Source organism: Scleropages formosus, chromosome 19 (genome assembly GCF_900964775.1).
Source record: "Scleropages formosus chromosome 19, fSclFor1.1, whole genome shotgun sequence".
Classification (NCBI taxonomy): Eukaryota; Metazoa; Chordata; class Actinopteri; order Osteoglossiformes; family Osteoglossidae; genus Scleropages; species Scleropages formosus.
Window position 1 is genome coordinate 18,335,845 of NC_041824.1, and position 27,859 is coordinate 18,363,703.

General features: G+C 45.0%; 1 protein-coding gene across 4 annotated transcripts in view; it reads left to right on the forward strand.

Annotated features, from left to right (window-relative positions):
* Positions 1 to 27,361, forward strand: part of scube3 (signal peptide, CUB domain, EGF-like 3) — an 84,785-nt gene extending 57,424 nt beyond the window's left edge. For 2 of the 4 annotated variants that reach the window (XM_018760154.2, XM_018760156.2), the window contains exons 8-23: positions 4,312 to 4,428; positions 6,407 to 6,529; positions 13,033 to 13,149; positions 17,179 to 17,301; positions 17,671 to 17,787; positions 18,062 to 18,157; positions 18,773 to 18,889; positions 19,426 to 19,590; positions 20,990 to 21,193; positions 21,326 to 21,487; positions 21,855 to 22,022; positions 22,201 to 22,362; positions 23,599 to 23,796; positions 24,462 to 24,614; positions 24,786 to 24,865; positions 25,390 to 27,361. In XM_018760154.2, coding sequence (XP_018615670.1) covers positions 4,312 to 4,428; positions 6,407 to 6,529; positions 13,033 to 13,149; positions 17,179 to 17,301; positions 17,671 to 17,787; positions 18,062 to 18,157; positions 18,773 to 18,889; positions 19,426 to 19,590; positions 20,990 to 21,193; positions 21,326 to 21,487; positions 21,855 to 22,022; positions 22,201 to 22,362; positions 23,599 to 23,796; positions 24,462 to 24,614; positions 24,786 to 24,865; positions 25,390 to 25,542 — 2,255 coding nt within the window. In that variant the 3' untranslated portion in view covers positions 25,543 to 27,361. The remainder of the gene's footprint in view (positions 1 to 4,311; positions 4,429 to 6,406; positions 6,530 to 13,032; positions 13,150 to 17,178; positions 17,302 to 17,670; positions 17,788 to 18,061; positions 18,158 to 18,772; positions 18,890 to 19,425; positions 19,591 to 20,989; positions 21,194 to 21,325; positions 21,488 to 21,854; positions 22,023 to 22,200; positions 22,363 to 23,598; positions 23,797 to 24,461; positions 24,615 to 24,785; positions 24,866 to 25,389) is intronic. The other 2 variants (XM_018760155.2, XM_029246492.1) reach the window with 1 other exon arrangement.
* Positions 27,362 to 27,859: the final 498 nt, after the last annotated feature.

The window sequence follows — 27,859 nt, forward strand, 5'->3', positions numbered from 1 at the left end:
TAAGAAAGCTGGGGTGTTTTTTTAAAGATTTACGAGCAAGAGGCTCAAAAACCTCCCTGCAGGAAAGGTTATGCAGCAGGTTTCCTTTTACCCAGCATGCACCTGCAGGGGAATGCGGTGTGACGGAAGGCCGCACCATTCTCCCGTAAATGATGCGGCTGGGCTTTGACAGGCTGAAGTGAAGTTGTTATCGGTGCTGCAGCCCTGCCAAGTGAAAGGTGAGCCTCAGCCTTTCGGTCCCAACTGTTACGACAGCTCTTCAGAAGCGTCCCGGCGCTGGTGCCGGCGCTCTGTCCCGGTTCCGTTGTGACGGCCGTTAGGGGAGCGGGAGATGGTGTGTTGCTGCGGAATAACATTGTAGATTACCGATGTGCGAAAGGCGGCCAGGCGTTCCTCTGCGCTAGGAGCCGCGGCCACAAAGGATCGCGGGCCCGATGTTGCTCAGAACGGCGATGATAAGAAAAATGTCGGTTTGCTTTAATTAGACAATCCTGTCAGTTAAAAACGGAAATTATTGAAATTATTATAAGCAGGAATTATTGTCTGGTTCCAATAAAGGAAGGAAATAAACACAATTTATTTTAAAATATGTAAATTTGAACTTGTTTAAACTTGTAAACTTGCATAGGCTTGCATAAACTAGAACGTCCATATAAAAATGTTTTAATTCACATTTTATCTTAAAAAATACAGCTGGATTTAATGCCTTGACATAATAAAATATTATTCCTATTATCAATACACATATGATTTATTTAGCAAAATTTTGAATGGGTCAGAATCGTAAAAAGAACAGCAAACTGAGAGCCATTCATTTTATTCTGAACCCACAATACTACAACTAAATATTTTTTTACTGTATTTCTACTGAGGCAGCAGGTGATGTAATGATTACAGTTGTTACCTACTTGAAAGGCTCAGCTTTGATTCCCACCTCCTTCTGTAACATGAAGCAAGGACGTACCCCGAATTGGTCCAGTAAAAATTACCCAGCTGTATAAATGGGCATAAATTGCTGCAATTTGCTTTGGAGAAAGGCATCAGATAAATGGTTCACATCCTTGACATTCATTTTTGATGGGTAGCTGCGAAAATGTGTACAAAAAATAGGCAAAACACAACATGCAGACTTTGGTCACTCATACAGGAAAAAAGTAAATCTGTTCAAATAAATCCTATTACTGCACGTCAGAATGATTTCCAGCATAATTATAATGCTCAAAAGTGAGTCAGAAATGCATAAAAAGCGCTGCTTTCCAAAAGGTCCTCATCTTCAAGGTGACCGGTGGGGAGGGGTAACGGGTATGAATTGACAGAAAGCCGTTGCCACGGCCGCCCTCTCAGTCAAGACCTCTCACAGAGAGAGAGGGTGGAAACCAGAGCATCCCATTTCTTACAGCACTCTGCAAGTGGATCGATTGCCCTGGAGGACAGTGAAGTGTTAAGCAGGGTTGCAGTGAGTGGTCATGATTGCCCTCCGCCTTCCTTTGCTTCACTTCTCATGTTGAAACAGCATTCACACCCAGCTGGCAGGGAATCTTTCCTTCCTTGAAGTAACCTTGGACTTACTGCATGTCTTTCTGGCTGTAGCTTGATAAATTGGTTGCAGTTCGAGGGTACAATTGGGGAAGCAATTGGGTGATGACGGTGATGAATACAGGGTCGTTTGGCACAAACCTTTCTCCTGGTGATGGAACCCTTCAAACCTTGGAGGTCCGTCTACCTCCATGCACAAGAGCGAGAAGTGTGATACATAAGGCGTGCGTCAAAATTTAATTTGGCACTGAACTCAACGGACAGAAGCAAGGGGATGAGCAAATCAGAATCGGTGCAGTGCGGTTTCAAAACCCGGGCGAATTGGGTCACTCTGGGTTTAGGTGGAGTGTGTTTTTCCTGTTCTGGCATGGCACGGTCCCCCACTGAGCTCTGTTCCACAACCATATGGCAGCCTCGGAAAAGGAGGCTCCGCCCACACAGCAATCAATCAAAGTTCATGGAGTGTAGCACCTCCACCAACAAACCACACTGCAGAGGGAAATAAAGAGGAACAATTACAAAACAGCTACTGATTACAGGGAAACAATAATAAAAAATAAACAATTCTTTTAGAATGTTTGTGAGAAAGACATAAAAAAGGTCCTTTTTCCTAGAATTATAAATTGCCAGACTTCTAAAAATCAAACCCTAGATAGGCCCTTAAACTGTGCACGTACCATTATTGAGCAGTGAGCGCTGTAAAGAGACTTTTTGGAAAATGACCTCCGCTGGCTTGTTTTTCAGCCCTTTTTTCCCTCCGGTGCAAGTCAGTCTGTAGCACCTAATACTGAGTGACGTTCAGCAAGATTTAATGAGCTTGGGGGTTCATTTTTGAAGGAAATCAGACGGCAGGTAATTTCATTCCTCATTAGATACTTTAATTGCGATTGCGCCTGATTTATGACATATTTACCAATGGTACCTTTTCCTGTCAACTGAACAGAGGTTTTGCCTGCTATATTGACTATAAATAAAAATTCTGCAGGTTTTGCTGGAGAGGACAGTGGAATGTCTTGGTCTCTGGATGGTGACTTCAGCCTCTAGTAGAGCACATGTTAAGCTTGAAAAGAGAAGCAATACCACACACGCACCTTGTTTTTTATTTTAAGCCGTAAATGGCATAAAGATATAGAAATATTTCTTACTCTCTTAACACATGGTCATTACAGCTTAGCGCAATTGCTATCTCTTGGAGTACTTTTACAGGCATGCCGTGACAGAGCTTGCGTGCCCCCCCACTCGCTCTGAGTGCCAAGTTTGGGTGCCCTGCAGTGTATAATTTTTGCAAACAGATCCTGCATCTTCTCGTGGTCTCACTCTCCCCATTTGCTGCTCTCACGTCACCACACAACACAACACATGGAGAGGAATCTCTCAGGTTATTTTCGACATGGCGGGTCTCAAAAGGTGATTGATCATGGCAGGAGTGTGGGGACAGACAGCCCAGTGCGCGGTGGCAAACAGAGAGCTGTGCGAAAGCGGGCGCATGACTGTCGGTGGGGAAAAAATCACGTGTTGCGAATGGTGCCATAGTTCAGGCAGACCAAGAGTAATTTGTGGACCTAGAAACACTGGGACGGTGCCTTCGGACCATTCTTTCTCTTTTCCTATCTGCTAAGTCATCCTCTTTGCAACATCTCGTGAACAGAATTTGACCACGTTTGACAGGCCCAGCTCCCGTGAAGCACTGAGAGTTTTCACGTGGAAATGAAGATGTTTTTGCTGGCCTTGGTGTGGGGGGGAGGTCTGCCCTACCATGGCATCTGAAACAGCTTTTCACCCTCTCTCAAGTGCTAATGTCCTCCAACCACACCCATAAAAAGGAAACCTCCTGACTGAATGCTTGCTGGTTCTCATTGTCCTTCAGGTTGTAGTCACTTATGGATTTCACCAACCAAATGCATTTAATAAGACTGATCCTCAGTTAGAATCTTCTCTCATGGTCACTCCCCAACCAAAACATCTCCTTCCCCACATCTCACCAAGGAAGGGCTGCTCTTTGGAAGGCTTCCTAGGGGTTACAGTCTGTGGACATCCGCACATTTGCACACTTTACTTGTTCAGAGGAGACAGAGCTCCAAGTCTCTTTTTTCTGCATAGAGTCGAAAGGCTGAATCCCAACCAACTGCTCTCAGATGGGTGGTGCAGAACCCTGTGACTTGCCATGTTTCATAAATGTGGTGCCAGCTCAGAGTCTGTGTTTTGGACAAAAGGAGAACAACACAGTGCTCTATCAAAGTCACTCTGGCTAATATTCCTCTGCCATTAATCACATGGGTGAACTCTTCCATCCCAATCTCTAAGACCAGGGCTGCATGAAATGGGCTTCAAGTGCTGCTGATGTTGCCAAACTCATCGGAGAAGGACTTTCAACTTAAGAGTGAGTGAAATGATAAGGTTCTTAAACAGGGAAAAGTGACTTCAAGTACAAAAAACAGACAAGAGCCTTCCTCACAACAGGTGTCATTACAACAATGAAGCAAGTCATCACCCATACCGATGATGAGATGAGTGTGATGGCATGAGGTGGCAAATGAAAGCATCCCTGTGATGAAGGCTGACTTATTAAGCAGTTATCTGGACTCCAGCCCAAACCAAAGAACAGTCCTTTCTCTTACACACATGTGCTTTTTCTTCTTTCTTTTCACCCTTGGGCTTGAGCACTTTAAACAGTAGGGTCTTCTCAAACCCCTCGCAAGAAGTTATTGATAGCTGCTAACTGATGTGCATTTTTTTTGATGTGAGTGTTAAAAACTGCACTATATGCTCCTGCAGAAACCTGCGCGGTCAACAATGGGGGCTGTGACAGCACCTGTCATGATGCTACAACGGGGGTGCGCTGCAGCTGTCCTGTAGGCTTCACCCTGCAGCCCGACCGCAAGACCTGCAAAGGTGCAGTATCTTCTTTGTAGCTCCACTCTTGTCAGAATTTTACCTCCATCCTGTCACCGCACTCTTTCCATTTCTGGGACAACAATATGACAGTTAAGTGGTTCTTCTCACAGCCGGACATGAAGACATAATCTCTAAATTTTTATAGGCTTTTATTTTCAAATGCTACAAAAATTAAAATTAAATACATCTGAACACGTCAGTTAGACCTGTGTTTTGATTTTGACTCAAAGAGCTCAAATTTTGAAGCAACTAGATAATATCAAGCACATCTATATCGGTGAGTCATGTTAAGTTGCATACCAATTGCAAAAAGGTGTCAGCCATAAAAAAGCACTTTATTCAGTTCCTAACGAAGTTTGAGACCACTAAAACAGCTGGAAGGTGGATAAGTAGTCAGTGGCTGAATTGCAGGTGCATTGCATGAATAAATTACTTGATCTGGCAGTTTCCAGTGTCAAGTCATCATTGTCAAAATTACATTTGAATATACCTTTTAGCTATACCTTTTGATAAACCCAAAGGATCCCTTTACCCACACTGTGCTTTTAGCAGCTGGGAGACATGGTGGTGGATCTGTCTTGTATGAGCACCTGTCTTGTGGGAGCTCCTGGATCGGAAGATTTTTCTACACGGTTATGAATTGGCTACAGAATATGAAGGCATTTTGGGTAACCAGATGATCCCTATTGTGCAAACACTATTGCCTCATGTTGTTCCCATGTTGCAAGGTCATAATATCTCAAAACACGTTGCTAAATTGATTCAAGACCAGGATGACATCAGACACCTTCCATGGCTTCTCCAGTCACCAGGTCTTAGCATGACTGAACTTTAATGGAACTTTAATGGAAAGTTCAGGCACTTGGGGTGTAGAGTACATTTTAGCCGCTTTTTATACAAGCAGAGGCTTTCCTTCTTAAAGCTTGAAAGTTCAATATCCCACTGCCATAACTTATATAGCAGCATTGCAAGAAAGACTGGAATTGCTCTAAAAAGTGGCCCTTCGCATTATTACCTATTTAAAATTCATATGTTGTCTGGCACTTCCCTGGGTGTTCATCCATGAAAACTTGCAGCTGGGCTTGAACTGGAAAAGACAGAAGGATTGATGAGGACATAAAATGAGGGGTAGGGGGGCCTAGCTAAAGAACACTGAGGATAGAAAAAGGGAGCGGACCGCTGTGCCGCTCTTGTCCTGCCAGGAGTAGGAGCCAGTCCCGCCTCCATGCCCATGCTGAGCACTCGTAATGCGTTGCTAACAGCTACGATAAAAGTGAACTGGGCTTTATTAGTCTGGTTTTGAAAGGAAACAATGAAAAACAACTACAGACAGTATTGGCACGAGAAGACAGGGGTCTGCTGCAGAGCCATCCCACTCCCACAGGGTGGGGGTGCAGAGCCGGCCCTGTTGTTCTTTTCCATTTTTGATGCATTTATTTGCAACAGATGATGCCCGCCCATCCCACTTCGAGAATGATGCCTCATTTGCAATGGTGATTTTGTCTTAATTGTAAACATGAGCTATTAGTTGTACCGCAAATGTGATCAAATCAAAGCCCCGGGCGGATGATGTATCGATTGGCCAGTACGGACGAAAGCACAACAAAACGGCGGAAGGAGGCGGCACACTTTGCTTTTACAGCACGCTAGGAAGAGCTGCGGGACTTGGCATTTGGACCCAGCACTCTGGGTTGTTGTGGAATGGCTCTGTGAATCTGCACGTCTCACGGTTCTCTTTGCAGGCAAAGCCTCTTGCCTTGAGTGCTCACACGCACGCATGCATGCACGCACGAACAAACACACACAAATCGATTGCCTCGCTTCTTCCCCGTGACACCCCTCCGTCTCCCTGTCTTTGAGCTTCGGGGTGCCCCGTAGTGTCCATCAAACATGACCGCCATCATGAGCACTGTTCTGTCCTTACGGTGGAACTCACTGTGACCTCTGCCCCGAACCCGACCCAAACACCTTACAGACATCGACGAGTGCCGGCTGAACAATGGCGGCTGTGACCACGTGTGCCGCAACACAGTGGGCAGCTTCGAGTGCAGCTGCAAGAAGGGCTACAAACTGCTGACCAACGAGAGGAGCTGCCAAGGTAAGCATTCATTGTCCTCTGCGCCTCCCCCTGGTGTCTCGACTGTCCTGAGTTCACCTTACCATTTTGATTCATCTTCTTTACTTGGTGTATTCTGATCTTTACTGGAAGCCAGACACTGACCCTGAAAGTCAAAGCAATATAAAAAAAAATTCAATCTCTTCTTTGGGCACAAATAACTGTCTTATTATTTCCCATGTGTGCTATTGAAGAGGTGTGCGTAAAGTTCTGGTCTCTGTAGCAACAGACCTTTGGGGCTTGTGGAACAGGATATGAAATTATTCAGAAAGGGTACGTTTAAATGGTTCTCTTTACCAGGGGAGTGGAGGGGACATAAGCATGGTTGTGGTGGTATTTATCCTCTTACTAGTGCAACATCCACTGTCAACTCCCTCCTGGGGGTGGGTAGTGTTGCTGAAACATAGCTCCTCCGTGTTTTCGCCTCCTTGATCTGCTGGCAGCTCGGTGGGGATGTGAAGTGGCATCTGTGGAGTGAACATCATTGCACCTGACATGTGGATGGACTGAGGGCATCCAGGGCCACAGATGTGCAGGTGCTCGGTGGTTTTGCATTTGCTCGCCGCAGCTCTGCAAGGGCAGAGAATCAGAGGCCACACCTGTCAACCCAAGCACTCTTGGTGCTCATGCTGTTCCTGGCAGTAGTTTTTTCCCACTTGTTCTAGTGGGTTAATGGTTCTCAGGTTTAAGCTACTTGCTTTGATGTACCCATTTACGCAGCAAGAGAGTTTCTACTGCATTAGCTCAGGGTAAGTACCTACATCAAGGGTATTGCAACTGGAGAAACTAGTCGCTGAGATGTTCAAACTCATGGTAAGATCCTCTGGCCAAGGTTTCTGCGTGAAACCTGCAAAGTCATTTAGCGTGGAGAAGCTACTGCCCATAAGGTTCTCTCTTGTCTCACTGAAGGGAACTTTTGTTAGCTACCCCTACTACCTTGGCATCAGGCACACTGCACACACACTCCACCGCAACTTGTTATAGCTCAAGGTTATCATTTACCGTGGTCTGTCTCCTTAATCTCCTACACCTCACAAGAGCGACTGCACAGACTAAATAAAAAAAAAAAAACACTTTCTTTTAATTGGTGTTGGTTTTTTCGGAGCTGGTAGTTTTCTCTAGATTACTCTCTGACGATGGGATATTGTGTCATCGCTGCAATTTAAAAATGTGGCCGTTTCACTTTCAGACGTGCTCATTTTCTCCTCTTCCTCCGAAGCTGTCTGCACATATTTGAAGATCCCTCATTTACATTAAGAACATGCGTCATGTTGCTGCCCTCCTTCAGGTGTGATTTTGGAAAGCAGGTCTCATTTTGCATTTGCCATCTCCCTACAATTCAGTGAAAAGGGCACCGCAATTAATGGCTGCTCTGTTTCCCACCAGATGTAAGACTTTCGGGAGCTAATGAAATGACTTGCACTGGATCGAACTTTGTTCTTTGGCCCTGTGAAGCACCACCCCTGCATGCAGGAAACCTGTTCCTCAGTCAATCTCTTTTTGCGCGTTCAGTTGAGTCTTTCCGACACTTTCCATGAGGAGCTACTTTGCTTGTTTGTCAGGACGCGTCAGGGGTCAACTTGGGCGCCTGTGGCAAAATCCAGGGTTAATAGACTCCGACCTGGTGGTGCCGGGGAAGCTGAGGGAGCAGAGAGCCAAAGCAACACCCTTATCTAGCCCTTACCAGTTCACTGTTGAGTGACAGAAGGTTAATAGACACACAGCTGGTAGTATAATGGTTAAAGACATTGAAGGTTAGTGGTTTGAGATTCAGGAAGGCTGTCGTGGTACTTGACCTGAAATGGTAAAAATGTACAGCTGTATAAAATAGGTTTCTTTATATAAAGTTGGGGGGAAAGCAGCAAAACAATAGCAAAGCTGATGCAAAAGGGTTTATTATAATTATCACGGACAGATAATCACGTGATATATATGAATGTGTTTGACTGAAAAAGTGATTGAGAAATGATATGAGATTGAGTAAGATTAGGCAAGCAACATTTATATTCATATATTCATGGTGACCCTTATTATGCAGGGTTGATCTCTAATGGCTTCTGCAGACAAACAGTGCAATGTGGATATTTCTCATTGTCCCAATACAGCTGAAATGGGTGGGGGGTCCCAGGTCCCAACAGCATTCAATAAACTCACCAACAGTTGAAATTACATGGGAGCCTAAAATCTTTTCCAGTGATGGGGTGTGCAGAAGGTGAGGAGATGTGTAAACTCTGCAGTTATCTAGGGCTTCTGGAGTCACAGTCTTTCCTGGCTGTCAGCAGTCAGGGCCTGTCAATCAAGACAGGACTTGTCTGACCTGTGCAAGTGCCTGGGACATTCTTACCTCATTCTTGTCTCTGGGCCTCCTCTTCACCTAATCCTCCCCTACACCCCCACCCTGAAGAGCACCTCCCCATGAGGGTCTTGTGGGATGGTGCTTATCAGATTCAGCCTCTTCTCCCGAATAAGAACAGCTCTGATAAAGCTGCTCCATTATCTCCACTGTGTAAACAGCTTTTCTGTCATTTTTTTTCTCCTTTCATACCCTTTTGTTTCAGTGTGCAGTTTATCATTTAATTAATGTTCCATTCCCTCTTCCCACACCAATTGTGCCCATGTGAAGAGATGTAACTGGAGTCTGCATGGTTGGGATAAATCTTCAGAGCTGAGACTTTGGGATTTTTTTTTATCGCAAGCATGCTCAAGAGACTTTTGCCTTCACAGCTAAAAATAACACGTGCACTGAGCATGTTGAGATGTACTGATGTGGGCCAAGCAGGGATGACAAAGGTGAGCCTGTTTGCTTCTCAAGAGGGCTGCCCGTGGGCCCCCGTGGCATTTTGCACGTACATGGGGGTTCGTCCTACATCCCCACAAACCTCACGTGGCAGTGCAATAAGCAAGGGACCTGGACAACCTGGCAGTGCTAGTACAGACCAGTGATGTCACCTCACTGGCAGAGAGTTACGTTTGCAGATGGAGTTCCTCAAGGACACTTATTTCAGCTAATCAAAGCAGAGGGATAAATGTGCTTTTGGAGGTCATAAGCAATCGTGTGTTTTGGTCAGATAACGTTGGGTTGGTCTTTAAGAACTGGATCAACAGACCGCTTTTGTAATTCTTACTGCGGTCCTAGTTTGCTCCCCAGCCACACCCCCAGCAATCTCTCTTTTAATTTATCACTTCATCAGATCAATATTATTCAGAAGAATAGCAGTGGTGTACCACTGGGCTTTCTCAGCTCAGGTGTGGTGCTCTTGACATTGTTCCTGTAGCCACGTGTGCTCTGCATGAGCTTTCCAGGAGCCTTACATCACCAGTATCTCTGAGGATGGCTGTTCATTGTCCCAAGAAGGTCCTTACTATGAGCACCTGGTGCAAAGAGACAAAACTCTTATTTGAGCTTGCAGTGGGAAATGAATTCAAAGATGCTCCATTAACCGAAACAGCAGAAAGCCTGGCAAAGTCAACGTGAAGGTCCCGACAGCATTGCTCGCATAGTGTATCCGCTCAGTTGATAGCGAGCGCCACGGCAACATGCTGCTGTTCGATGAGAAACAAGAAACTGTTTTCATGCAGTGAGACCTCAAACATGAAGGAAAACCACCACCATCCTGAGCAGCTCATTTTAAGCAGCTCAAAGCAGAGGGGAGACCTCGGAAAAACCCCCTGCTGTCAGATTGTTAATTTATATGGCACAAAATCCCTGGAAAAGTTGCCAAGAGAACAAAAAGATATTTGTGTCTTGCAAAATTGTGGCGTTCAACTCTTGTTTAAGAAATTATATATTATGTGAAAACATAAGTACACATTTAGGGTGAAACCTTTTCATTAACATAAGAGTCCAGGGCTAAAACACTGAAATGAATCTCTCTCTCTCTCGCTCTCTCTCTCTCTCTCTATATATATATATATATATATATATATATGTAGTTGTTATTCTGTTATTTAGTTCTAACATGACTTGCTGTATGGCAGGGCAGCTCACCAGGTACAGCTTTTGCCTCTCAGCTCCTGGGTTGTGGTTTTCATTTGTGTACCAGCTCTGTCAGCACCGTACCTGCATGTTCTCCTCTTGATTAACATACCTACACTGCTGGGATCACCTCCAGATCTCTGCTACTGTTACTTCAAACATAGTTATTTAGAATAGACTGATGGACAGATCATGTGGTCTATTGCACTCAGAGATACGTTATCATTCCAGCTTGAAGCAACTTAGAAATGTTTAGAAAGGTTGTAAAGTGAAAGCCAAAGAGAAATTTTCCTGTGGATTTGAATTATGGGGAAAATGCACATGCATTATTCTAAAGTATGTTTATTAGAGCAGGTAAGAAATTTAAATAAGTCTGCAGTATTCCATTCGTGACAGACAATTCAATCCACAAACGAAAACTAAAAAGATTAAGACTGGCTGAGAAATGGAAAAAAAAGATTAAAAGATGGTCTGGCAGTTAGTAATGATCTCATTGTATTAAGCAGGTCTCCCCCCCGCCAAAAAAAAAAAAAAATCGACATTAAAGTTAGAGAGGATAATAAACCTTTAAAATGAACAAAGCCTTTGAGATATAAGTAAAAGCATTACATCTATGGGAGGAGATGAGCAACAGGGTTTTCATTAAAGAACAAAGGTTGAATATAGCAAATCAAAATGTTTATTTGTAAAACAGCACAAAACAAACACTTTATTGAATGCACACAATAGCTAGACAAACTCTAAATAATTTGTTGAAAACAAAAATTGTTACACTGCTCATGTTTCAAGATACAGAAATTTTCATGTGGAAATCCAAAGAATGGATGTAGAAAAAACTAGGAGGGACCTGAAGCAGTGCCTTGGGGTACACCAGTAAATGGAAGGTAATGAGCAAATGTGTTGATGTCTGACAGATTCAGTGTACCTACACAGAGTGATTCAGTGAAAAGCCTTTGAAACCCAAAGAAACTTTGAACACTCTCCTTTTAATTGCACCTGGAGCACCAAAGACATCCTGTCTGTACTTTGAAACCGATCACTTAATAACCTTTTAATCTGCTGCGATGGCTGCTTACTTGGGAGTGTGCTTGCTGGAATTAACCAAATAGGAAAGAGTTGTTTTAATGATCTAAGATTGTTTGATAAAACTCAGAGTTCAGAAAAGTGGCATGGGTTTGTGTGCATGTATGCGTCTGTTTGTGATTGTTTACCATGGCAACATGGGTATTTACAATTGTGGGGTTCTGTGTACCTCCAAAAAGGTAAGAAACCCATATCTGGTGTTTTGGCATGACGGTAAGCTATTCATCTTCAGCTTCGTGGCCTTCCTTTAATTTAGATGAAATGCCATATTATTAAAGTCTTTATTAGGTTTTTGAAGAGAAAAAGATGATGTGTTTGTGGGATTCAGTACCAACATCCCAAGTAAGTGATGGTTTAGTGTATGAAGACTGACCTGGGAAATGAACTGTCTGGCTTCAAAATTGTTTGCTGATCATCCACCACACCCATAACTATAAAGAGAATATTGGTATAAAAGTTTCTACTGCTTTTCTACTGCTTGTGTAAATTAACATATGTTTTAGAATAACTAATAAGATTACGTTAATTGTAACTGAATATATGGACTGGATCATACCCCTCTGCTTTCAGACCTATCTGTACATCTGTCTTTTCCATGGTAGTGTCAAAATTCAGCATAGTTGTAATGGAGAGGGTCATCAGCTGCTAGATGGAATAGTGGGATATTAAGGATACACCACCCAATCTGGTAATACGGTTCTAAATATTTGACCTGTAGCCAGACTATTTTTCTGCAACCCTTACAAACAATGCAAAAAACATAATGAATAAAAATCCTAAATCTTATTATTATATTTATATGAATGAATGCCAGGTCTATGAAAGTGAAGGATACTTCTTTTATATGGCTGAAGACATGTCACCAACGACATGCCCCCTCTATTTGGGTGCATAGGGTGGTTGGTGAACTAAGGAGTGCTAAAGGCCTACGGTCATGTGCAACAGTCCATTTAATTACTAAGAGCCCTCCTGGGCTTCAGGAAAACCCAAAGCTCAAGTTTTAGGCTTCCCACTAGAGTTGAACTGCACCGAGATAGAAGGGACAGGCCGAATGGGGTCCAATGCTAAAGTAAATGGATTATCTCCTCTGCCCCAACCTGGCATACTGTCTCACTCAGCCCTGGTGTCTGTGGTTTGGTAATAGCTTCATTATTCCTTGTTAATGAAGTAATTACAATAACCAGGAAGAACATTTTTTCTTCATAGCAAGACAGTGATCTAGGACCAAACGAAACAGAGTCCTTCATCTGAACTCCCATAGGGCTCACTAGGCTGACCTACACACAGATTGTTTCCAAAGCCTTTTTGGGTAGGTGGGTAGTCATCTCACACTATAATGGGTACACTATTCCCATCACACCCTGGCCTGTTTGTGACCTCATCCCCATCTTTTTTCTCTCGCCCTCTTTCTCCTGTTTTCCTGTAGATATCGATGAATGCTCCTTTGATCGCGCCTGTGACCACTCTTGTGTCAACTCCCCCGGCAGCTACCAATGCTTCTGCCATAAGGGCTATGTCCTCTATGGCCTGGCCCACTGTGGAGGTGAGCAAAATCACTGGGTCCTGTCCTGGGACATGTTCCACCATCCAGGTTGTAGGCAAACTGTGGGGTCCCCTTCCATGACCCAGTCTACGAGATGTACCCTTTCCTTAGTAGGAAGGTAGGTCGTGTTGGGTGGAAGCAAGGCTGGTATTGTGTGGGAGATCAGTCCCTAATTCAAAACACAATGCCAGCACCCCCCACCATCTCAGACTACACATGGCAGCTCTGAAGGGATGGGACTAATGTGAATATACTGACGTTCCAGCAGCTTTCATGGTGCCTATATCAGTGACTAGAATCTTTGTGCAGTCTCCAGCAGAGCCTCCGGGCTCCTCAGGTAAGTGTCTGTGTTTGACAGGAGTAATTCTGCTACTGTCCGTACATCTTATCGCGGCTTCTCTTTCATCCCAGCACGGTTATGCTTCCGTATATCTCAATGACTGCTATAATTTAACAGGACAAAACTGCACAGAATTTGCAATCTCTCACCTTGCTTTTACAACTCTGCTTGTAAATTATGACACACAAAACGGTGTCGCGAGAAAACCCTCACCCACATCACAGACACGTGAATCATCAGTGTCTCGGTGTCTTCATCCATTAGTATGAAGCTGTGGCAGTGTGCTAGCCAAAGCAGTCACGGCTGCTGGAGAGGTGTTAGAACTCTTTTGGTTTTGCCATCATGGTACTGGATGTCACAGTGCAGTGATTTCTTTTCACTCTATTACAAAGCGTACTTACTTAGTGTTGTCTCTTTTACTGCAGAAGCCAGCGTGTGGGTAAATTCCAGGACTGCCACACCTTGGCAGCATTAAAGCAAACATGAAACAAGGATTTACAGCTCTTATTACATCTTGTTTGCTCTTCTGAATTAAAAGCTGCCTTGAGTAAAGGGTACCCATCCTTCCAGTGTCCATCATGCCTCTTACATAGTGCAAGATGGTGTGGATGGGCAAACCCTGAAGCACCTGGCCTCTCTCTATCATTGTTTTCTGGGTGCTAGATCATGGAGGGTGGGTGGGTACATGTTTCGGTGCGTCTGGCTTGTGTGATCTTCACCAGGACATACTGATCTCACACTGCTAAGTTGATAACAGAATTGTTGCATGGAAATTTGCAAATCCCTAAACGGAGGGGTCGATGGCCATCAGCATCTTATTAGAAGGAACAGCCCTGGCCTTTTGAGGGCAGAGTTCATGTCCGTGTGTGTGTGTGTGTGTGTTTCGCAGGAAGCGGAGATCTTTCTATATGTACACACATGCATCTGTGTGCATGCCTTTCTGCATCTGTGTCAAAGAGACAGGAAAAGGAGAAGAGCGTGGGGGCAGGTTTAGTCTGCTATTCTTGAGAGCCCCATTGATTAATGACCACCATGACACCCCCCACACACTCACACACACTCACACTTCACTTGTTTGCGCCATCGGAACCCATAGATAACACACAGATTTATGGAGCTACCCAGCACCCTCCCTGCCCACACCCTACCACTGGAGTGGTCTGCCGTTTATTTTCTCTGTGTAGTTTATCAGCTGAGAAATGACCACTTCTGCTTAGAGGGGCTGTGAGGTGCAGGCTAAATGATGGACTCACCCTGAACAACCTGCTGTTAGCCAGAGCTTAGATGAGCTCTTCCAGTGCCCAGCGCAGTGTTGCCCACTGCCAGAAGAATAAATGGCCAGCAAGAGAAGAGTGTCTAAACCCTGTTTAAACTTGCTTGAAAGGATATGACATGAAGTAGAAGCTGAGAAACAGTCCAGTGAAAAATTAGAGGCATTTTAAAGCTGTGTGAAGGACTGTGTAGTGCGACCAGTCCCCCGGGTATTCCTGAATATTCATTAAGAGACATAAAGAGGCTGAAACGTGACGGGTATTGGCATGTACATTTGAAAAAAGTGTACCTCTGCGCAGACGTCCTTACTGTGCTTCTGTCCAAGACAGACTCCCTTGACAGCAAGTGAAAACCGCCACTGCTGTGCGGGCTGATACACAAAATCAGCACGGGTGTGTCAATATGAGAATGTCCCCTTCGGCTCCTGCAACGCTCCTTGGCAGAGATGAATGAGTCTGGGTGTCGGAGACTTCAGCCCAGGGGTGTTCAAACCTTACTCAAAAAGGGGTGGTGGGGACACGGGCAGACATTCCTGTTTTTTAGCCTAAAGGGCACCTTTCTCTCCCTGTCTTTAAAAACAGATTTTTCAAGAGTGCAATATGTTAGTAAGATTAAATCGACTGGAATGGTGGCCAAAAGTAAAGGCCTTTGGTTAAGCCATAAATTCACATCTTCACATGTGCCATCCACCCTTTTAAGGGAGAGTCGTGAACATGTCTGTGGGTTACATTTCCCATCAGCAGACCCAGTCTAGCCTCCATCACCAGGCCCTCACATGCATCTTTGGCCCTGTACTGATTCTCTTTTTCCTCTCACTATTTAACATCCTGTCTCACTCCCATATGGTTTGAGTGTGGTTATGTGGTTCAGTACTGCGCTGAAAAGCAGTCATAATTTACACCGCTCCTCAAGTTCAATCAACCACCCCCCGACCCCCCCAGGTGCTGCCCTGCTGTTACCCATCCAATGCCCCTTTTTCCAAACCACTCTGGGAAAGAAGTTCACACAGAAAGGGGACATGGGGCAGTGATATCACAACTCCTTGATGAGACTTCAAATGTGCAGATTACGTTAGCGCATCGATCTTCCTGGGAGGTTTTGGTCGCTAATGGTATCACATGTGCTTGGCCCCCCATGCTTGGCCCCTCAGAACTGCCATTCATTAAACCACTGTCAGAAACACCCCCATCATCCCCTCTCTTCAGCATTTTCCCTCTTTTCTGCTTTTATGTGCGTTTAATTACACTACAGCACCTCATCATGTGCAATACAGTTGACTCAGCAGGGTGCTGGGAGCACTCTGAGCACATCCTGTTGGGAACGATTAGAGCATCATCTTGTGGTTCTGTCTCTGCGCTGAGGGGGATTGGACTTCCGCTGCCTGCATTTCCCTGCATTCTGATGGGTGCTGCGTGTTCCGAGCCTTTTCTGCAGCTGTTATAACTGTAGCTGATCAGTGGTTGGTGTGTTTTTGTCTTATTTGTATTTATTATCATATCTGTATGTGTAGTGCGCACTTGAAGAAAAAACTTTACTATGTGGTCTGGCATTAGGTTGATTTTTGTTACACCTGAACCCATACAAATTATATCTCCTTTCTGCTCTACGCTTGGGTATAGGGAAATGGCAATAAGCCCTTAAACCCTAACTGCAAATTCCTGGGACATCGGATACAAATGTACAAGGGTTGACTGGAAAGTTTTGAGTCTGACTGTAGCGGATGCGTCCCATGTGGGCTGCAGCTTGGCCATGGTGGGGGAGTCAAGGTTCAGTCCTTGTGACTGTACACCAGTATTAGGACTTGTTTCTGTTTAATTCTTGAGTTTCAACCCTTTTCTGTAATGGCGGCCATGCGTCATATTTCTTCAACCGTGTGAAAAATGTGCAATTGAATTTTGTGACAAGGAAAAGTGACCAAAAAACTTGAAATTTTGAGTCACCCATAGGGAACAGAGACAATCGATGAATTTTGCACGGAAGGAAATTTTCACTTAATGAATAGGTGGTAAAAGTTATGACCGCTGCCTTGATGACAATGTAAAAAAAAAAATTCTGCTGCACATCTTTTCATGCTGCATATGAGAAGTTTTTGGAGCACTGCAAGATCTTGCGAGGGAAGGCACTTTGAAAAGGAAAAGGTTTGCAACCCCAAGGAATCTTCGGATGAAAAATGACGGATACAGTCTTAAACTTTTCAATCAACTCTCGTACCTTTTGTAAGCTTGATGGGTATGCGATTTAATACATTCTTTCCACTTCACAATCCAAGGATAGGTGCATATGGAGCTGTGGTAGGAAATGGCCTTCAGGGAATCACAGCTCTTTGATTTGATGGGGTTTGAATAAAAGCATGTAAAAGAGAGAGGGAAAAAAAAGTTTGGAGGTCCTGACAGCCCTTCTACTGTTTTTCTGCGTAGATATTGATGAATGCAGCATTAATCGTGGGGGATGCAAGTTTGGCTGCGTCAACACACCGGGTAGCTACGAGTGTACCTGTCCGCTTGGGTACAAACTCCACTGGAACAAGAAGGACTGCATCGGTACGTTAGCAACACTACCACCTAGCGTCACAAGCGGAGAGTCACAGTGGGAAGCAGATGTAGTGTCCGAAAGCTGGAAAAAAAAATGTTCTCTTAGAAACTTTGAGCATTTACAATATTTGTGAGTATATAAATATATTTCTAATACAAATGCATTAATATGTCATTGAATGACATGACTTGTCAGCCAAATGTCTCTGTCAGCGTCTCATGTTCATGCAGAATGCCCGACGAACACGGCCATAAATAGGTGGATGATCTGATGTTGGTGGTCCTGCATCTCGTCTGTCTGCTTGTCAATTGTATGTCTTGGTGCGTGCGTGTGTGTGTGTCTGCGTGTGTGTGTGTGCGCGTGTGTGTGTGATCCAGAGCAGGTGAAGTGCGTGTCCAGCCTGGTCTCTCCCAAGGCCACTCTCACATGCAGTAAAGCTGGAAAGAAAGAGAGCTGCGCCCTCACCTGTGCTTCCAAAGCGCACTACCTGGCAGGTGGGTTCCTCAGAATGGCCCCCAACATCCGCAGGCACCATAATTTCCATCAGTCTCTTTGCGTTTTTTAACTTATATTTTCATTTATTCATTTGGCGGACACTATTCTGCAAAGCAACCTACAGCTGAGTACACTTAAAGGCCCCTGTAGAGGAAAGGCCTTTGTTTATGCGCTATCTACGTGTGTGCAATAGGATTTTACACGCAGGTGGCTTTGGTGAAGCAGAATTGCCCACTGTGTACCGAAACCGTTATCTTTGCCGTGCCGTTGCAGAATCCGATAACAGCTACACCGTGAGCTGTGGCAGTCCGGTCCTGCGTGGCAAGACGCCGGCCCGACTCAACACGAGCAGCAGCCAGAGCTGCATAGGTACCCACGTTCGCCATGGCAACAGATACAGGCTCCTTGTTCTAGAGTAGGAGGAGATGGCGCAGGTTCGCTCACACTCATTCCGTCAGTCTCAATTTACAGCAAAATCAGTTTAGTCACTGTTGTTCCTGTGGGTTTTTGAATATGAGAGCATTCATTCGAGCTCACGCTCACTTAATTGGGAGAAAAGCAGAAAAGCTCATTTTACACTCACTGTATGCAGCCAGTTTTCAGACAGTGTTATTTTTCGGTGCAGTTGCAGCTAAATTAATTCGGGTTTGTTGCCAGAAGAATTTTTGCTTTGGGACTGTTGCGTCACATATTAGTGTAGTCATTTAAATTAAGTAAGATGTGTTTTTTGTTTCCACTTGACACACAAGCATAGAAATAGAACTACTAGAGTTGAACACATATAAAGCAGCGTATCAGTGCAAATACATGTAAAACCATGACAAACACCAAGAATATTGTGTATTGGCCATTCACATCTTTTCTGCTAAATCTATACATTTCACTTTATCATTCAAATGACACTAAATCAAAATAACCTAATTTGGTATTAACCTGATACCCTAAATTTTCTATCAATCCATATGTCCCTCGGTGTGTCTATAGAGCCGCTGGCTGCTCCAGTAAAGCAAACGGCTTCTTTCAAGATCAAAGATGCCAAATGCCACCTGCACCCGAAGCTGCGGGGTCGGGCAGAAGAGGGAGGCCGCGTGCTGGGGCCAGGTGAGATGCTGGAGGTGTCCTCTTATGTGGAAAAAGCACTCCCTCTGGCCTACCGCGATGCCCCTTTGCATTTTAAGTTTTGCGTTTGTTCTTGTGAGGGGGGGTATGGTGGTGCAGTGGGTTGGACCAGGTCCTGCTCTCCGGTGGATCTGGGGTTCGAGTCCCACTAGGGGTGCCTTGCGACGGACTGGCGCCCCGTCCTGGGTGTGTCCCCTCCCCCTCCGGCCTTACGCCCTGTGTTGCCGGGTTGGGCTCCGGCTCCCCGCGACCCCGTATGGGACAAGCGGTTCTGACAGCGTGTGTTCGTTCTTGTGATTTCGTGATGGAGCCTGCCAGAGAAATTAACGAAGGAGGGGTAAAAACTGGGGTCAAAGGTCCGCAGCAGGCACTCCTGTGCTGAAGCTGTCCCTCATGGGCCCACAGATCATCAGAAGCTCTTCCTTCTAGGCATACCTGTCTAGTCATAATTATACATGCTGTATATTTCTTTGTCATGTGTTGCGTCCACATCGCCGCTCTCCACGCCATCATCCCAGTAGGAGGTGGGCAGCCCTGCACTAACTGCCTGGTCACCTTCGTTAACCTCAAGTGTGACTCCTCTAAGAAGGCCAAAGGGAGGCGCGCACGCAACCCCACAAGCAAGGAGGTGACCCGCATCACGCTGGAGCTAGAGGCTGAGGTCAAGCCTGGGGACACCACAGGTGAGTATAGTCAGCTAGTTGGTCTGGACCTAACCCACCCACTGGGAAGCGTGCGCAGTAAATGTAGCCCTCGCATATAAGGGATGTGTGCAACAAAAAAACTGCTACACGAGCTCATAAAAATATAGGCCCCTTTTTCTCACTACAGGTTTTTTTAATCCGTACAGTGGCATTTTTGCCCAGTTATATAGTCATTTTACTTGTACAACAGCTATTTTATCCACTGATTGCTATGTCTTTTATACAACACACAGACACTATGCTACAACAAAACTATCTTCTGCATATAGTTCATACTTCCTACTACCCATGACATTAAGAATCGCAACTAGTCACTAACTTTTATTATGGTAAATATCACAGCTGCAGTAGCAGACTCAATCCTATTATTATTATTACGTATTATTAAATAATCAATGTGTATAATATAAATTTTGAAATTAAATTAAATTAAGATATTAATGATTGAACGATCATTATACTATTATACATTATGTTAATTTAATAACAATAATAATAATAATAACAATAATGTGGCTGACACCTTTTTCTAAAGCAGTTTACAATGTCATGTTGCTTATGCTTACAAGTCACCCATTTCTGCAGCTGGGTTTCTTTATTTGAGAAACTCAGGGTCAGTACTTCGCTCAAGGCTACTACAGCAAAGATGGGCACAAAAATGTATTAGTAAAGCTACACAGCACATCTGATGCCGTACTGTCTGCCTGCTTTGCAGAGAGAAAGGCATAGGCAGTGATGCCGTGGATTTTTTTTTTTATGACAAGAAAGGATAAGCAACACAAATATTGCAAAAATGTTGGTGTTGTCGTCGTTATGCATACAGATTTGACTTCTTCTGGTATTTTAATTAATTTTAGGTGACATTTTTGTCCAGGAGCCTTTTTTTTTTTTAAATTAACAGTATTAAAATTTGTCTCAGGAACTTTGAGCATTTAAAATATTTGTTTTTTAAATACTGTTAATTCCAACACCTTACAACAGGAATTTGCCTAACCGAGAGAGTTCCTGCAAAAAAAATTAACCCTTTATGTGAGGGTGTAGTCATAGTGGAGTGGAGAAGCACTTATCCACCACCAACAGAAATAATTACTTATTCGCTTATTTAAGATACATCCTCTCACAGCATGACGGTTCCAGTGAGGATGAATAGAGGCATTGACACTAAGTGGTGTGTCTGCATGTAGGGGTCCACACCCTCTCGTGCTCTCCCATGTAGTGGTGTTTCTCAGCTAAAAGTGTGGAAGGAATTTGCATTTCATGCACTATGTATTTCTGAAATGTACTCTGCGGATGTGAACACGGCTGTGTTCATACTGAGCGCTTCAGAAGCTGCGCACTGGACCTTTCTCTGCCCCCACGCCACCTCTCCCACTCACAGGAAGCTGCAACCTCAGCTGCTTGCGACAGCGCATGGAGAAGCAGGTGAAGGCCTACATCAAAGCCCTGAAGAAGTCCATCAACCAGGAGCGTTTCCTGCTCCGCGTGGCCGGCCTGGAGTACGAGGTGGCGCAGAAGCTGCCGCAGCTCGCCGAGCGCCAGGAGAACTGCGGGCCCGGCCGGGAGAAGGAGAGCGGCCGCTGTGGTAAAGGGAGGGAGTGGATGTGGAAAGGATGGGGCTTGTCATCGTGGTCTCGGTCCTGTCATTCCGGAGCCTCGCGCACTTCGGACTAAGTTTTTCTCACCGGTGTCCTTCTGCTCTCACCTGCCTCCTCAGTCAGATGCCCGTCTGGATCCTACTACCATGGTGAGCAGGAGCGCTGCGTCCAGTGCCCCCCGGGCACTTTCCAGGAGAAGGAGGGTCAGCTGGCCTGCGACCTGTGTCCCGGAAGCGACGGGCACGGCCCTGCCGGGGCCCGTAACATCAGCTCCTGCTCGGGTAAGCCGTTTCCCATGAGTCACGCTGAATGAGGCGGATGCTAATTGACGATGAGCCGAATGCGGAGAACCACGGCAGTAAAGCGCAGAAAAGGCAGTGTTACGTGAGCTGTATTTCACCCAGGAGGACTGCTGTTCTCACTGTTGTTGGAGTTGCTGCTCTTTGGGTCGGCGATAAGGGCCGTCAGATCCCGCTGTTACTCTTGAGGGATGTGTGGGTGGCCAGCTGCGAAAGCGGCTCGAATGGAGGTTGAGGTGAAGGTAGAGCCACTAGAGGCAAGAGGGTTTGGAGCTCACAATGTGGAGGAAACCTTGATGCGTGGCTCCTCTCAGTAAACACGTGCTCCACTCCGGCCCGCTGGTCCTAGGTCAGTGTCCGACGGGTTACTACTCCGGCGACGGGTTCAAACCCTGCCAGCCGTGCCCGCAGGGTACCTACCAGCCAGACCCTGGGCGGACCCTCTGCTTCCCCTGCGGCGGGGGGCTGAGCACCAAACGAGAGGGGGCCAGCTCCTTCCATGACTGCGAAGCCAAAGGTGAGCGATGATCCTCCGAACTCCTACTCCCTCAGGTTGCGCACCCCATCCAAGCATTTCCCCGGTGTAGCCGTGACACTGTACAGTTTCGCACGCATTTCAGAATGGTATTCTGTATGCTGCCTGTTGACACTTGTGTATTTTTTGCTGTGTATACGTGCGTGTCCGCTCCATGCAGTCCAGTGCTCTCCCGGTCATTACTACAATACCACAGTGCACCGGTGCATCCGCTGCCCCCTGGGCACCTACCAGACCGAGTTCCGCCAGAACTACTGCATCTCTTGCCCCGGCAACACCACCACGGACTTCGACGGGGCCACCAGTGTCTCCCAGTGCAAGAGTGAGCTTTCGGCCATCCTTGCCTTTCCAGCTCACTTTCATGTTGCGCAGCCTCAAAGCTTCTCAGCTATAAGTTGCTGAAAGAATGAAAAATAAATCAAAGTTTGCTCTCGTTGGTTATAAATTTCACAGTGAATACAAAGTAGAATGTCTTACACTGGATCCTTGTATTATTCATAGTCGATTGATTTATGTATTGTTCATTGTCTATCTTACTGTCTTATCTATTTTCTAAGATTTCTGTCTGTTCATGACCAAAAGTGACCTGTATTTATGCAACCAGCCTGTAGATGTCAGTAAAACACACTGAAATAGAATAGGAGCGTGTGATCCTCTTATTCATCTTGCTTCCATAGTTTGTTTCCACAGCTTGTTTCTGGAGTTCCTGAGTGTTGGCAATCAATAAAAAGATTACAAAACACATGTTTATGAGATGAATTGGAAAAAACTAAGCAGGAGTTTTTACAGATGATGTGTTTTTATTTACGGGGGGTGCGGTGGTGCAGCGGGTTTGGCCGGGTCCTGCTCTCTGGTGGGTCTGCGGCTCAAGTCCTGCTTGGGGTGCTTTGCGATGGACTGGCATGCCGTCCTGGGTGTCCCCCCTCCCTGTGTTGCCGGGTTAGGCTCCGATTTGCCACGACCCCACTTGGGACAAGCGTTTTGGACAGCGTGTGTGTTTATTTTTGGTTTTAATCCAAAAGTACTTTGTAAAACTTTTTATTTGAACATTAAAAGAGAGGTCATATAACGTGTTCATTCTTATGGCCAAATTCAAGATTTTTACAGAATTTAGCCTAAATAAACCAGTATTTTTAACATTTTATGGATTCATTTTGGATACTGATTGTGACTTAGTAGTGGAAGGAAATGAATTGTGATGTTATAAACAAAATAAATTAGGAACAGACATCCAGTCCCCAACTGTAGTCATAATATGATGTGCCAGTGTAGTTTATCTCCAGATACAGAGAGGATCGTCCGCATGGTACACGTAATTCAGTGTTGACATGAATTCAGAATGACGTGAGGCTCAGGTGTTTAGTCCGAAATGAACCCTGGACACAAGCTGCCCCTCGTCTTACTGTCCAGGGTTGGGCTCCGCTACATTGGACACGTCTGGAAGCAAGTATCTATGTGGCTAAGGACACAGGTGTTCGAATGGCTAAATAATTGCAGATCGCTTTAGATAAAAGTGCGAAGTAATGAAATAGTAACATAATGTGTGCTTCTGCTGCAGATCGAGACTGCGGGGGGGAGATGGGTGAGTACACAGGCTACATTGAGTCACCCAACTACCCAGGCAACTACCCTGCTAACGTGGAGTGCACCTGGAACATCAACCCCCCGCCCAAGCGCAAGATCCTCATCGTAGTGCCCGAGATCTTCCTGCCCTCCGAGGACGAGTGCGGGGACGTGCTGGTCATGAGAAAGAATTGTGAGTCTGCTTCACCGCTTGCAGCCCTGCTTGAGACCCTGAGGACCCTTCCCATCATACATTGAGTGGAGTAAACTGGTTTTTCTGTCACTGCAAATGCTTCCTCATTAATAGAAGGCAGCAACAGAAGGAGTTTAAAGTCCTTTTCATGTTGTTAATTTACTCCTGTAGCAATTTAACATCTACCGATATGGATTATCGGAAGGTAATATTCACAATGTCTATGTTTTTTACGTGACCGTGAGTTGATGATAAATTTGTTTTGCTTGGGTTAGTTGAAAATTCTCACACAAAACCTCTTCCTCAGTGTTGTTGCTCAGTTAATTTTTTTCTCCAGACTATTAAAAGGCTCTTTTTATTTGTCTACCTGAAGTTTTGCTCTTTCACCTTCTACCTAAATTCTTCCTCACATGTTTCTCCACTTGAAGACTGTGACCAGGATTTAATCAAAATTACTGCTTGAGAGCTGGGAACAAGGGTAGTGATTTTACCCAGTGCTGTACTAGTGACTTTCTGGAGAGAAACGAAACAGAAGAAAAAGGCTCAAATTCTGCAGCGTGATCCAAAAGGAACTGCAGTAGAAATCCAGTCAGATGGTTGTCTGGACTCAGTCTGCAGAAGAACCCAAAGCATTTTCAAGAAGTTCTCTATTGTCTCCCTTCAAGGGTCAGCTACATCTATCACCACGTATGAGACGTGCCAGACGTACGAGCGGCCCATCGCCTTCACCGCACGCTCCCGCCGCCTCTGGATCAACTTCAAGTCCAATGAAGCCAACAGTGCCCGTGGCTTCCAGATCCCCTACGTCACCTATGATGGTGTGTACAGGTGCCTGTACTGCACTGGGTACTGGTCTTGCAGTTGCGTAACAGTGTAGTGTCTCTCTTCTACTGGTCAGGTGGACTTTTCAGTACTGAGCACCAAGGAATGTTAGGTCAGCCCCCCCAGTGCGTGAAGCCAACACCGTGTGTGTGTATTGTGTGTTTCAGAGGACTACGAACAGCTGGTGGAGGACATCGTGAGAGACGGAAGGCTCTACGCCTCAGAAAATCACCAAGAGATCCTCAAGGTCAGTAGGTCGCGCTGAGAGGATAAGGTACCGCATCCAGGTACCACAGCAATGACGTCAAAGTAAAGACCATTAAACGTTTTCATCAGGTTATTGTCAGTTGTGAAGCACTCGCATTGAAGACATGTTCAAGCAAGTTTAGTCTTTCATAGCACAGTGCAGAATAAATCATGTCTCAAGAATGTATTATTATTGCTTTGCTGTCTAAGTAGCAGATACCAGGTGCCTTCTAACTATCACCTCCTTTACTTTGTGTCCGGATGGCCAGTAGGCATGTTCTGGGCATGTCACGTTAGTCACCACGTCAGTTCCCCATACTCAGCATAGTCTCGCACCCTTAGCACCAGACCAGGTCAGGTTCGCTGTGGAATTGTTGCACCGTAATGACCTCAGAACGTGTAGCGTGTATGGTCAGGGCTGTAGGGGCAAGACCCGACCCAGGTCGAAACGGACACCTTTTCCATTTCTGCTAACCAAGGATCAGTCCATAGCTCAAGACTGTGCCTGCTGCCCCTTTTCCACAGGACAAAAAGCTGATAAAGACTCTGTTTGACGTGCTGGCTCACCCGCACAACTACTTCAAGTACACCACCCGGGAGTCCAACGAGATGCTTCCCCGCTCCTTCATCCGACTGATCAGCAGCAAAGTGTCTGCTTTCCTGCGGCCATACAAGTAGTCCCCTTGGCCCCACCCCCTTGTCCATAAAGCTCCGCCCCCTCGACAGAAGGCTCCTGACACCAAGACAACAAAGGAACTTCATTCTCTTTCCAGATGGCTTTGAGAACATACTTCACTATGCAGACTTTCCTTTATTTTTTGCTTTTCTTCTCCTTATCATTTTCACTCCGAACAGTAACTATCAACAAAGCTCCAGGCATCGAATCATGACTTGGACACTTGGACATAATGGACTTTTTGTCTCCTTCATGAATATTTATCGTCACTTCATGTTTTTGTTCTAGCGTCTGGCGGTCTTTTGTTGCGTTTGTCATTTTCACTCCCGATATGCATATCCATGGGCGTTCTATATGTTCTTATAAGGGCACTGCCAACCTGACAGTTTCCCCGAGGGAATCGGATATTTTAAACAAAAGCCTTGTGCTGCCAGAACAATTGAGAAACAAAGGATGTCTTAGAGTAACAGCTCAAAGAAGGGTAATGCATTTAACAAAATATAAATGAGCTGGAAATTGGTTAGAACTGGAACTCACACACACCATTATGTAAATCCGCAGACACCCCCACCCCCCCATTGTGTTGTGCGCTCCTGGTCTTACCATTTTCCACATCTAGTGACCTTCGATAAATGTTACCTTTATTAATCTTCTTACTTCCAGTACTTAAAAAAGGTTCATGTCATCACATTTCACAACGGTCAAAGCCTTATTATGCCTGAGCTCTTAGAGCAACTTCTTATTAAGGTGTTGCTGTTAAAACAGTTAATTTTTTGTATTTGTTCTGTGTCTGTTCTGATTGTATTATTGTCAGTTGCTTACTCTTAGACCATTGTTTTGTACTCTTGCGTTCACGAACTTATCTGAGACGTCGGTCTCTTTGTGAATGAAACCCTGGGGAGAGGAAACGCAGAGAGAGAGTCTCCGGATGGCGCTCTGACTGCTCGCCGGAACGTCTCTCTGGAACCAGTGTTCGCTGCTCACTTCAGAAGGTCACTTTAAGACTCAAACCCCCAACCCCACACCTTCCAGCTCCTGTGTAATGCTGAGCTTCCCAAGAAGGAAACCGCAGCAGCCGGTTCGAAACAAAACGAATCAATGCTTATCAGAAAAAGTGTGATAAAAGCGATATACTTCGAAAATGGAAAGGAATCTTGGGCTTACACACTACATACTGTACATCTTGGGCTCCTCGCCGCCCATTGCTGCAGTGAGATATCCTGTTTTTAAAGGATATGGTTAGCTCTCCATATGTTATTTTCAAAGGATATAGTAAGCGATGGACACCTAGAAGACAAGGGTTGAGTTCCAAGGGACCAAATCCCTAGACTGTGACCCTAAATAAATTATCGTGCGTTCCAGCCAACCCCAAATCAAGACAGAGCTGTACCCCCAACCCTAACAGTCTTCTACATTCTGTCCCATTCAGACCAGCTCTTCCAAAGACTGCCCCAGGGGCAGGACACACTCCTCCCCTGTGCACTAGATGTAGACGACCATAGCCTCCTACCTTTGTCGTATAAGTGCAATGAATTTAGTCTCCAGTCGTTGTTCTTGTCCGTGCAGAAAAACCAAGGACAATATTTAAACTTGCCAAAACTGTACAATGGAATGTCTTTATTTAATGTTTTCAGAGAATATATTCTTAGGTTAATTTTGAAATGTAGTGACTGGCATATGGGTTGCATTATAGAAAATGTGTCCACTATACTTAAAAGAAATTCCAGTAGAAAGAACCTCAGTGTAAATGCATTGTAAATCAGTTGTTTAAAATAAATATTGTCATATTCTCAGCTTCATTCATAAGTTTCGAGAAACTCCTCAAGCAAAAAAAAAAAAAAAAAAAAAAAGTTATGTTCATGTAGCTCACATAAGAGTGGAAAAAAAATCAGTTCTGTTCTTAAGAGAGTCGTGCGCAGGAAGAAAAGCACGGTGTTCAGTATAGTTTGTGGACAAGTGAATATGTTGGCACTGGACTTCTCCGAAGAGAGATGCAGTTCAGCCTTTCCTTATACGTTTGACCCTCAAGCCTCTCCTGACACGTTACCCAGAATGCCATAGCTGTGCTCTCTTGAATGTTCAAAAAAAAAAAAGAAAAAAAAGAAAAAAAGAAAAATCCAGGCTGCATCCCATGTTTTCTCTGTTTCCTCGAGTATTTATAATCTGCTTCGTCCTGCGTTGTGTCTCTGTACAGCGTATCACCCTTTAGAACCAAACTCAAAGTATGCCCTTCTCCCAGCAAGTAGGGAACAGTTTTCTAACTGCTTCTTTTTTAAATAAGAGTTTGCTACGATGTATCATAGAGTCGATAATGGTATT